Below are 12,660 nucleotides of genomic sequence, written 5' to 3'. Positions count from 1 at the left end.
ATTTTTCCCGTTGTGTTTGGGTCCATGTGGGCTGTTTGTTTTTTTTTTTTTTTTTTTTTTTTTTGCTTCTGTTGCCTTCAGTTTATTTACTCCTGCTTTGCTTTCTGCAAATATTTTTTTTATTTTGCTAAAAACTGGGATGCTGAATCCATTATTTTGAGTCGAGCTGAGATCCACTGCATAGATTTAAAATAAATAAACAATTTTTGATGTTTGAGGGACAAACAATGAAGCCTGACGACTTCAATGCTTTAGAAGTTTTGTTTTTGATTGTATGATCTTCAAACTTTGGCTGAAGTTATAAAAACTGGTCAGCCCTTAACATAATATAGGCTTCCAGTATTGTCTATTATTGCACATATCTTTGTTTTGTCAGTTAGTGAGAAACCTTCAAAACCACAGACGGAGACGAAGGCAGATAGAATACAGAATGTTTGCTCATAAGTTAATAATAGTAGAGCTCGATGCAGCTGCTCGGTTTGCTTTCAACATGTCAAACCAGCAACAAGCAGAACACAAACCAACATGTTGCTCTGTGGTGTAGATAATTAAGAGACGGAGCTGGTTGTCTTACTTACATGCAGCCATTTCTTCAGCTCTGGAAAACCTCTCCTGTTGAGTTTGGGACCAAAATAAAATTCAGTAAAATTGTTCAAAACGAAGAAGAATGTCTCAACTAATTTAGCCAAAAGGCTAAACTCCTATCACACCCTTTATTCAAAATACAACATTCAGACGATGCCTCCCTAATGCAGCTTATGACTTTTATTAACTGGCTGCATGTAGTATTTATGGGTTTGTCAGTTTGGTATTAGCATCTTAAATTAATTCAGAACAGGGGAAAACAAATTGAGAATCAAGCAATTATTTAGGGGAAAATGTGTAAGGATAAACATATCAAACTTTTCCAGATATCAGTTAGCATCTTAAAAAAACAAACTTGCGATGGTTTTGTTTTTACTGTCGGCTCATCAGCAGCTCTCTGTGCTTTGCTCTTGTTGTTCTGCGGTTTGCAGTGAAACATTTCAGACCGTGCCGACCTGTAGTTTATCTTCACCTAATTTGAAGGATTCCTATTGTTAAGACCACTTCAAACTGTGATAACTTTGAGAAACATTCTCAATCAGGCTTATTTAATAGTTAATCAGAAGCTTTATCCACCACCTTTGTTATGAAGCTGCAGCTCAGATAGTCAATCAATTACACTTTATGCTCACACAGCAGGGAAGGAAGAAAACATTCATAATTACTTCTAGAATAAAAACATTAATGCTGGCTCATTAATACAGTCAACATCATTGATTATATCTAGTCGGGGTAACAATTTTTGACTAGTGTGAAACTAAAGTGACATTTACAGTTTCGCACAAATCCACTCGACAAAACCTGCTGCAGAAGAAACACAGGGGAGCTTAGTGTAACAAACTCTTTCCTAATGTACTTTGAGACTGACATTAATAACGGACTACAGTAAATCCTGCTGCATGTTAATCGTTTCCTTTACTGTCCGAATTTCAAATGATCCTTGGAACAAAATCTGGCAACTGATGTATATGTGAAAAATGAAAAATCGTCATGTAGACGCATGTAATATAACGGTTTCACATTAGAGGTTGCGCTAAATGTTTTATTCCTCCCAGCAGCCAGTGTCGCGTTACTCACATCTTGGCAGTTTGGCAGGGATATTTCAGCTTGAGCAGTTTTTGTGAACTTTAGGCTGACAGGTGCTTCATTCTTGATTAAATAAATGTTTTTTCCACCACAGGGTCTTCATTTATGTCCGGATGGAGCTGAAAGCTCTCATTCTGCAGTGGTTATCTGCTGTCCTTACATGCCTTGGTAGAATATTTTTGATTTGCTTGGGGTTATAAATCAGCCTCCTGTTTTCGTGACTCAGCTGCTTGTTAAGTGTTAAGATCTTTCAGCTTTTAAGCCGACCGACCGACCGACTGCATCTTCACAAAACCTTTTTATGCTTGCAGTAAAAGACACTTGGGGCACCAAAGTAAGGCAGATTTTTAGTTCTTAAGAAAAGGATCATAGCAGTCTGCCTCTGTTCAGCAGCTAATTAACCAATAAAGGCTATTGATTAGCCGTGCACCTGTAGAGCAGGTTGGGCAAGGATAATGTTCAGCCATTGTTCTCTGCAAAGACTGATTATGCTGCCTGACTTTTACTGCCCAGTCTCTTTATTTTGCAGATTTATCTCCGTTCAGCTGCATTCAGACCTTGTTTATCCTTTTTTGTTCGGCTTCGAACGATTTCTTACCCTCCTTCCTCTTCTCTCTGCCTGCCCAGTGGCCCTGTACGCCATCAGTGCCGTGTACTTTGCCGGAGTGATGGTGAGGCTCATGCTGACCTTGACGCCGGTGGTGTGCATGCTGTCTGCTGTGGCGTTCTCCAGCGTCTTTGAGCATTACATGGGAGACGACACCAAGAGGGAGAAGCCGCCTGCTGAAGATAGCAGCGACGAGGACGACAAGAGGAACTCTGGGAACCTTTACGACAAGGCGAGTCTCGCTGGAAAAACCCAGAGCTTTATTTAATTCAAAAGTGAAGGGAAACTCGTTTTATATAAACTAATTGCACACAGAGTGAAATATTATCAGTGTTTGTGTTATCTTTGATGGTCATGTGTAAGAGAAAGTTAACACTTGAATCTGAAAATGACACAAATGGTGAAGCCAGCTTACTGGCCAGACAGGTTCATGGTCATTAAGGCCAGTGTTGGTGCTTTTGGCAGTGTGGGTAGGTGTCAAGTCCAGCTGGACCAAGGAATCGGCTTCTCCTTAAAGCTTGTTAGCCTCTGTGTGTCAATAACTGTCTGCTGGATTGTCATGTCAACAGTATTCCCCATAACTGTGTAGAGCATTACAAACAAATAATTTTGTGTATGTGTACTGTAGTCCGCATAGCTGTCCGTGTACGTACTTGTCAGTAGGTCAACATTTCCGTGTTGATCTTTACAGTCCTGGATGAGACCAATTAAAAGAAGAAAAAAAGATAATTAAAAACATAAACTGTCTTTGTGTAGTAGATCTATATTAAACCTAAATGTGTTGCGTTTTAAGCAGAAATGAACTGACTGGATGCACCTGTATGGTGTTTAGGTGTTAATGAACTGCTGAGGTCTCACCACAGCCTTTGCAGTTTGAACGTATTGACCACGTCTCTCTGCTTCCCTCCTCGCTCCCCAACTGTTTGAGTAAACTGTGATTCAGCAGTGACTCAGCTGCTGCAGTTTCACGTCGTTGACATCCTCTTAACCGGCTCACTTCATTGAATTTAGAAGCGCGTTCTGAAATCATTTCACAACAGTAATTAAAAAAAATAAGATGTGGATAGGTTCTTCCCACCCTGCGACCCCAGCAGCGCTTTCCTGGAGGTGTTTATGTTTAAGGAACGAGTCTCGTAAACCAAATGAACGCCTGTAAAAACAAAATACATATACAGCATGCACATGCAGTTATTGATTTAAGAGCATTAAATGCAATGAATGAAACTGAACATTATAATTTAAGTATTGTTTATACTGACGACTTAATTCAGAGAGATCGTAAACACTTTTATGAGCAGATCGTTCAGCATCACCACCGTGTCGTCCTGCAGAAAGCTTGTTTGTTAAAGGATTCTGTCCTCTGAAGTAGTCCTGTTTACATTCGGTTAGTTAGGCCCTTAATTAAGTTTTATTTATTCAGGCGGTTTAATTAAGGTAATGGGTCTGTTCCACAAGAGCAACCTGTGAAGAAAGTGCAAGCTCTTCTCATCAAATCAGAAAGCCAAACATTTATCACGCACAGCAGCTCGAGATCTCATTACAAATGCCAGTAAACTGCCACAGTTCAGATAATATTGTGATTAGCTAAATGCTAATCACAATATTATATCCAAGCACATTGCTAGAAAAATGGATCCGGTTTTTAGGATTGAATCAAAATCAATCCATTATGACATTCATATTGTCAATCTCGCCTACAGCCTTACATAGTCTGATTCAAAGACGATTACAAAACCAGTCATGTGCATGCATGTGGTGACAGTGGAAAGGAACATCCGTCTTTTAGCAAGAAGAAACTTTCTTCACTACCATGTTCAGAGTGAGTGGTGATCTATAGAAGTGATGCACTAAATGATGTATGAAGATCGGGTCAGGAAAGCTTTGTTTGGGACGAAAAACAAAGGAGATGCACGAGTAAATTGTAGCAGTAGTTTCACCAAGGACTCCAGGAGGAATGGCTAAACACAGAAGCAGTGAATCAAGAGGAATTTCAGTAGGAAAGAAAAACAAAAAGCTCTGATGCATAGAGTACTTTCTATGAAAATGGAAAAACAATGTATTATTTCATCAAGGAGACATAGCTAAGAACAGGAGCACTGAGTAGGAAGTCTTTCCCATAGGATAGTAGTACAGAGTAAACAAAGTTAATGACACCAATAACCCTTAGTGAATTCACCCAGCAGAACACAGAAGCTCTGGGACAGGATCACCTTCTGCCAGAAAGAAATAAAGACAATTCTAAGTGCTTAATTACAGAGAAGCTGGACAACACCTCTTTGACGAGATCTCGGATCTGATCTAAAACGCTCCTTCGTGTCTAGACTTTGGTTTCTAAGTGTCAGACTTGTAACCTTTCCAAGCTGCACAGCAGGTGTGAGAAAGATGACAGCCACATCCTGTGCTTAGAGTTGGACTTTGTTTCACTTCTCTTGTACTTTGAAAGTATCCGAGCAGGAGTGTATATTCCGGGGGGGATTTTAAAGCGAACCCCGCTGTCCAGCACTGGTTCAAGCCAAGGGTAAAGCAACCAAACCAGCTCAGATCTGATAAATATCAAGTCCAGTTCAGCGAGAAACTAAGCAGCAGCTACACAAAACGCTGACCCACCACTGAAGATCCGGCTTATATGGTCATGACTTTGCAGTTCATCTACTTCTGCAGGACAATGACACTCTTTAGAAAACGACAACATGCACATTTTTGACAGGGAAGGTGGTTCCAGCGTGGAGGGAAAGAAGCTTTTTATGTTAACCGTGAAAAAGCAAGACTAAGCAGAGGAAGTGGCCTCGGGTTTCGTCTTTCTAACACCTACACTGCTGCCTTAAATCAGCTTAACAGCCTTTCACACCCGAGACGTGATCAAAGCATTTCTCATGGCGTCATGTTTGGGTTAAGTGAAAACAACTCAAACTTTGAACTGAATGGATGGTAGGACCGGTGACTCTGGTGACCGTAAAGACCTTATTAATGCTATTAACGGACCAGTTAGCATAATCGAAGAAGCTTTATGGATGAGTTTTGAAACATCTGCAATGAGTGAGAAAAATCTACACTTACATAGTCGATGCCAACAGAAAAGAGAGACTAAAACAAAGCAACACTTGAGTCAAGAGTACGATCTATGAGAAATAAAATGCCTCCAGTGAACAGCAGCAGTGTCTTTCCTTTCGTCCAGGAAGAGACACGACTTAACATGAAATCATAATGTTTTTTTTGTGGAAAAAGAAGGAGTTAGAGTAATAGTTTTTATATCTCTGTCCAAGAAAGAGACCCAGCCAAACAAGGAAGCAGTGGGATTAGAGCACTTTCTGTAGGAACAAAACGGAGGGGATAAACGGTGCTAATGCCAGCAGAAGCTCCATCAGAGGCTGTAAAATAAGAGACACAAAAGAACTGAGCCAGGGATCTTTATCTTTGGAAGAAAGAACACAGAACTCTGAGTAAATTCCAGCAGAAATGGCAAATATTGCATCGTCGGAGAGTAGCAAGAAAAAGATAAATTGATAAAAAATGTTCAAGTCTTCCAGCTCTTGAAGCCTTAAGCAGCGTAACTATTTAGATTGTGCAAGATGTCTTAGTTTTAAGCTTATTCTTCCTCACAAAAGCTGCGGGCTGGTTTCACAAAAACCACAGTCGGTTTATTTTACACTTTGCTTTGTGTTTTATGCGTGTAGGAAACGCAGCAACAGCAGTACATGTTTTAGTTTTCAGTTTAACGTCTCATCACCTGGAAATATCTGATTTTGTGTCATCATTTACGTTTTTCTTTCCTGATTTTAAACTCTGCCGTTTTCATCTCAGAGGACGGAGCCGTGCTTATTAACAGTTGGCAGTCTTCCTCTGCAGCTGAGCCGTGATTTTCAGCTGTAAAATAATATTAACTCATCACAGCGTTTCACGCAGCAGCTCTCTGACGCGTCTTCACACAGCGCAAAAAAAAAAAAAGAGTTGTGGACACTCCAAAAGACTTTGCTCATTTAGACGGATTAATAATGCATGCCGTTAAATAATTTATACCTCTGGAAGCTTTTGGATTTTTCCGTCTGTGATAAAAGCGCATGTCTCCCCCTGCAGGCGGGCAAGGTGCGCAAGCACGTGTCGGAGCAGGAGAAGGCAGAGGAGGGTCTGGGCCCCAACATCAAGTCCATCGTCACCATGCTCATGCTGATGCTGCTCATGATGTTCGCCGTCCACTGCACCTGGGTGACCAGCAACGCCTACTCCAGTCCCAGCGTGGTGCTGGCGTCATACAACCATGACGGGTGAGAGCCGCGCGTCACTCTGTTGGTGGAGATCCCGTAACTGCCGGCAGCTGTGATGGTCCATAATGCAGGAAGACCGATTTGAACGGTCTTGCTGGCAAATTAGCACATATGCATGTAAGCAGGACTGCACAGAGCTTCGGGTTCATGCACATGTATATTTCATGAGCTGTATGGAAATATTGACGTGTCCCTGGAAGATCTGATATATTGTTTAACATGGTTTCTGTAGGTTAACGTAAACACCGGTGGACCTTCTCTGAATTTGTAAAAAGCTCATATATTATTCTCTCTGCCATGCTTCACAGGCCTAATTATTCTTTTAAAGCCCTTAGGAAGAAATATTGAAGGCTAAATGGTGGACCCACAAGTTCTCATGCATAAATTTATAACGTTACTGTAGGAGCACAGACAATTGTTTAATCATGCTATTCTTGGCTACATGCCTGTCAGATTTGCTTCTTCGTTTTGGATGTACGCACACACACACACACACACACGCACACGCACACACACACACACGCACACGAATACACACGCACAGATTTAATGGAATAAATAAACCATGTGGTTAATTGACTTTTCTTCATGAGGTAAATTTAATAACCAACAGCTTCTTAATTTCTTATGAAGAGTTGTTTTTATAAGATGTTGCTATTCTGATTCAACACCTTAACTTAATATAGCCGTTATTTATGCAAATAAGTCTCATTAAGATGGAAAACTCTTTGTCAAGAAGCACCTGGTTCTAAAACATGAATATCTCCTGCAGGCAAAATTGGCCTTGCTACAGGATTCATGCTGCTTGAGCTTTTCCACATTATAAAAACAAACTTTAATGTCTTTATTGGGATTTTAGGTTACAGACATAAAGAGGAGCATCATTATGGGGAATTAAAACGATACAATGTTTTTGAAACGTGTTTTAAGCTAAGCTTTTCCCATTAGAGGCCAAGACCAGAGCAGAGGTTTGCCTTCCAACAGGACCACAACCCTAAGCTCTCATGGAGTAGTTTAAATAAAAGTCTACTCAGGTTCAAGCGGCCTAGTCAAAGTCCAGATCCAGTTGAACATTTTGGGCAAGACTTAAAAATTGACATCCATAGATACTTTCAATCACATCTGTCTGTACTTGGTCTATTTTACAAAATTACCTAAGACTATGATGAGTAAGAAGACAGTGTCTGGGCCAAGCAAAGTAATAAAGAAGGGGGAGGGGTGATTGTGATATATATAAGTTTTTTTAAGTTGGGATTTTCCTGGCCTGCGTCTGAATCTCCACTGACACAGCGTTGTTTGTAAATCTCCAGGAGATTTTTCAGCAGGAAGCTAAATGAAATGCAGTCTCAGCAGAGGGTAGTTCATACTGTAGTCACTGTAAGTGACGAGGCAGCTGGAGCATCATATCAAGTGGCGATACACAGTTAAAGAAGGTAAACCTCGCATCATCAGTGAAACATGTATGAGTGGAAGATCAAGTGTAGCAACAGCAAAACGGACACAGAAATAACAGCGATAATGTAGTTTGGTGCCGTTGTCAATGTGTCCTCACACTATGAAAACTCCTAAGTTAGAGAGTTGAATACAAATTCATGTTACAAGCCCTGCTTCATTTATGTGCTACTTTGTGTAAGCTAATCGCATTCAGTTAGTGATTGTAACGCGAGAAAATTTGAAAACCTCAGGAGACGTCGGCGCTTTTCTGCAGAGTCGTCCTTCCTGCCGGTGTGCTCACTTGTTTTCTTTCTTCCCATTAGGACTCGTAATATCCTGGACGACTTCCGAGAGGCTTATTATTGGCTGAGGCAGAACACGGATGAGCACGCGCGCGTGATGTCGTGGTGGGACTACGGATACCAGATAGCCGGCATGGCCAACAGAACCACGCTGGTTGATAACAACACATGGAACAACAGTCACATAGCTCTGGTAAAGCCTCCCTGTTTCCGTCTGATGTTGCTCTTCTACCCAGAGAAACGAAAGCATTCCTCTTCCTGCGACTCAGTCGTTTGCAGCTCTTTAGCGAGTTTTTATGTAATTGCCACATTATGCATCATCACTTGTTTAAACTTGTTTTGCCGCATTTTCACTGAGGGAAATAAGTCAATTCTTGTCAGATTTTTTTTTTCCCCACCTTTGATTTATTTTTCTTTCTTTAAACTGCAGAATGCAGACAAATGTTTTCATCTCTTAGTTAAATCGTAAAGCCCTCCAGCTCCGCTCCGTCTTGTTTTTCTACCTGCTGCCTCTCGTCTCTGCAGCGTCTATCCACAGGAAATGTAATTACAGAGAATACATGATTGTATTTCTGTTCAATAATTCTCCTTTCTGCCCCTGCAGTATTGAAGCCTGGCGTCTTTTCAAAACAGGAAACGCCAATTAAAGTCTAACTCCAGCTGTCAATGTTTTCAGGTGGGGAAGGCCATGTCGTCCAACGAGAGCGCTGCCTACGAGATTATGAGGTCGCTGGATGTGGATTACGTGCTGATCATCTTCGGAGGAGTAATCGGCTACTCCGGCGACGACATAAACAAGTTCCTGTGGATGGTGAGGATCGCTGAAGGGGAGCACCCCAAAGACATCAGGGTGAGTGATGGATGGCGGTAACTGTCTGCGAACGAGAACGCAGCAGCGCGAGAGATTGACGTTTCATGTTGGAAATGGCCAGAAGAAAGAGAGAACATGCATCTCTGATGACTGAGATGAATGAAGACGCGTTATTGGACTTAAAGGAAGCTGGGTTCTTTTTTTTTTTTTTTGCCTGATTTGATTCAAAGTAACAAACTGACAGAAGAGTAAACATCTTTACCAGTGAGCTGAACATCTTTCAGTTCAGCAGTTCTGCCTTCATGAACATTATAGCCGTCAGTTTGGTTTGAAGCTGCCCAACTCTATTTGGGTTGTTAGCAGACAAGTTCTGACTAAAACAGTGGATTCTTGCCGTTTTAGGGATTTTTCTGAACAACTTGACTCTTAATTATGTGTGGGAAAATTTGCAGATTTGCTGATTTTCTTCTTTTATCCTAAAGCATATCTAAAATATTCAAAAGAAAGTGCAGCTTGGGAAGCTGAAATGCGTCGACGTAATGCTACCTGACACAATATTGGCTGGGTTTGCAAAGCAGCCAATCCAGGAGCGACGTTTATTTTCTTCTGTGGTGATTGGCTGTAATCCCCAAGAGCTGAGATGAGCAGGACTGCAGACATTAGCTTTTGCCAGTGTGCGTATTGATGCATATGAAGGTATTTTCAATGTCTGAACCACAATAAGTGTTATAAGTATAGCAGCTGTTCTCAATATCTTCTGTGGATACTTTGCGTCCTGTAGATTCATAATCCAGTATTCTATTCAGTGTTGATAAAATGCAGCTTGAACCAATATTTAGGTTTGGACTTTTCACAGAAATACTCTTTGCTCTCCTGCTGGATTTCAGGATTTAGCCAAAATGGACCCTCAGTTTAGCTTCTTGTATAAAGTAAAGAAATGTTTATTTTTACATGACATTTTTGTACGTTCCTGTTTTCAATCATTAAATGTATTAAAACTAAAACTCACTATAATGCATGATCAAAACCATTAATCACTTAGAGAAGACATTTAGGTTTTCTTCTGATGCATTTCTCTTGTGTTGATCTTTTACATGCATGCTAAAATTTTACTTGAACTAAAGAAAATTAATGAGAAATAATTTAATAAATATTTTCATATGATCTGTGAAACATTTCCACATTCTTTTGATCATTCAACAAACATAAAAAAAATGGACTTTTTAGTTCTTTATAAATAAAGCTGAATTCATTTCTGGCTCTCGGATGCCTTTCAGGTCTGGAAGTTGAAACTATATGTGAATAACGTGCTCAGTTACGGGTTTGTATTCTGATTTTTAACGCTTCCTGTTGTTTTTCAGGAGAGCGACTACTTCACTCCGCAGGGGGAGTTCAGAGTGGACAAGGCCGGTTCGCCGACTCTGCTCAACTGCCTCATGTACAAGATGTCGTACTATCGATTTGGTGAGATGCAGGTGAGGGACCGACGTCAACAAAAAGTCATTTCAGCAGATCGTTTCTTCACCTGCTGGGGGACAGGTTAAGACTCGGGAACAGTTCCCCTCCCGGGAGATTTATTTTTATTGGCGTTATGATCCACTTCACGGCTACAAATAATGAGCTCTGGTTCTGTGGCGCAATCAAAAACTAACAAGCAGCCGCCATCACCAATCAAAGGGAAAAGGCCGCACTCTATTTTAGAGTACACAGTTTCGGCAGGAAATAACAGGCGTCTGCCAGCACTAAAGGTGAAGGATTCCTGCCACAGGAGTTTCAAAGCAGAGCCGGCTGACAGAAAAGGGATTTTAAAGGAATTGCTTTAGGGGGCATGTGGTGTTGGAGGCTGTCAGACAAAATGTGAGGGATTGGAGGAAGCTTTTTAAAAATCTGTCACCGCTTTCCATGGCAGATTTCAGGTGGAGAGATGGGATATCCGCCGTGCCAGGTGCGTGCATCCCTGCTGTAGACGCAGCTCAGCCTACAAGTTGGGCTGAATCGATGCAGGAGAGAGAGAGAGAGAGAGAGAGAGACACGGGTGAAGCTCAGAGCAACTCAGAATGTTGTCAGGATAGACAAAACGCCGAGGTCAAGATGGAGGGAGAGACTCTGAGGAGCAGATTAGAGTTTTCACACCGCAGAGAAGAAAGAAAACTAAGAGAAACATGGCGTATTCTAAACATTACTTTACTGATGCTAATAAACTGAGCCAGTCACTTCAAGTGGACTTCAAGTAGGAATTATTTAGAACTTCCTTTTTTTAGGTAACTCTCAGACTGACTGCATCAGATCACCACACACACACAAATAAAACCCATGCACATAATTAAGTGTGATTTTTATCACTAAACTGCACACACTAATTGTATGTAAGCATATTTACACATTTCTTTGTATTGATAGTCATTGAACATTAAAACTAACAATCCCAACAAAATGTGCAGTTATTGAAACTTTTAAACATCATTATTTAGAATTTATTGTGACGACGATAAACAATACAACAAATGCCCAGCCGTACAATCACATTTATTAACACCTATGGTAAAAATGTGCAAAAGAAGGCTCAAATGAAATTCTTTCATTGCAGCAACATTTTTTTTTTTTTTATTTCTCTCACTGAAAAATGATTCAGCTCCTCTAAGCCTGAGGCTTTGGTTCTTGACCAGAAGAAGTTGGACTGCTTCCTCTTGGTTGGGGGTCAGCCTCTGCCTCAAGTGGAGGAATTAAAGTATGTGTGTGATTTTTTTTTTTTTTAGTGATGGTAGGATGGAGCGAGGATGAGGAGGAGAGACGGATTGGAGCTTCGTCTGCAGTGATGCAGGCGCTGCTCCAGTCTGTTGAGGCAAAGCCAAAAAGCAGAGCTCTTGATTTACCGGTCCGTCTACAGCTGTAGTCGAGCGATACGGATCATAAAAAATTTCCTAAGAAATCCATCTAAACAAATGTAATACCTTATAAAAAAAGATTGAAACATTTCTTTATTGATGCTAGGAATGAGGAATATGGAAATCAAGAAGTTTATTTATTTAAAAAGTAGAAATTACCTCAACCTTTTGACTATAAACCTGCCACTGTTCACTGCATGAGCCTAACAACAACAAACTTCTACTTAATGAGCTACTTCTATGCAGCAGCTAAAACATTACGGCTCCCTAACTACACAATCAACATTCAATCATATTTTAAAAGATAAGCGCAGGTTTTACTGATATTCTCACGGCTACAAACAATAAAAGAAAAAAAATAGTTGAGACATTAAATGACAAAAAACCCCAGCTATACAGTTTATGGAGTTGTGGGAATTTGCAGTTCGAAACAAATAACGGTTGATGACAAACTTCACAATGCAATGCGACAACAAATTGAGTTACTGCGAAAGAAAACAAACTGCGGCACCTTTACCCTCAGCTGCTTGAGTGTGATTGAAAATGGCAACATAAAGAAATAATTGCAACAATAAAAATAGTGCCCTGTATTATTTTTATGTTTAGAAAGTGTAAATCCCCCCCCCAAAAAAAAAAAAAAAAATAACAGAAATAAAATGGGGACACGATGGGGAGTTTCTCAAACACT

At 40.6% G+C, this 12,660-nt stretch overlaps 1 protein-coding gene across 1 annotated transcript in view; it reads left to right on the top strand.

The window, feature by feature from the left end:
* Nucleotides 1-12,660, top strand: part of LOC106957508 (dolichyl-diphosphooligosaccharide--protein glycosyltransferase subunit STT3B) — a 52,791-nt gene that overhangs the window by 34,873 nt on the left and 5,258 nt on the right. The window contains exons 8-12 of the mRNA XM_015048884.1: nucleotides 2,299-2,510; nucleotides 6,353-6,540; nucleotides 8,298-8,469; nucleotides 8,953-9,126; nucleotides 10,449-10,562. Of these exons, the coding sequence (XP_014904370.1) occupies nucleotides 2,299-2,510; nucleotides 6,353-6,540; nucleotides 8,298-8,469; nucleotides 8,953-9,126; nucleotides 10,449-10,562 (860 nt within the window). The remainder of the gene's footprint in view (nucleotides 1-2,298; nucleotides 2,511-6,352; nucleotides 6,541-8,297; nucleotides 8,470-8,952; nucleotides 9,127-10,448; nucleotides 10,563-12,660) is intronic.

Source organism: Poecilia latipinna, unplaced genomic scaffold (genome assembly GCF_001443285.1).
Source record: "Poecilia latipinna isolate Pla-1442-1.1 unplaced genomic scaffold, P_latipinna-1.0 Scaffold909, whole genome shotgun sequence".
In the NCBI taxonomy this organism is placed as follows: domain Eukaryota; kingdom Metazoa; phylum Chordata; class Actinopteri; order Cyprinodontiformes; family Poeciliidae; genus Poecilia; species Poecilia latipinna.
Note: the sequence above shows the minus strand (reverse complement) of the source record. Positions and strands in the feature narration are given on the sequence as shown.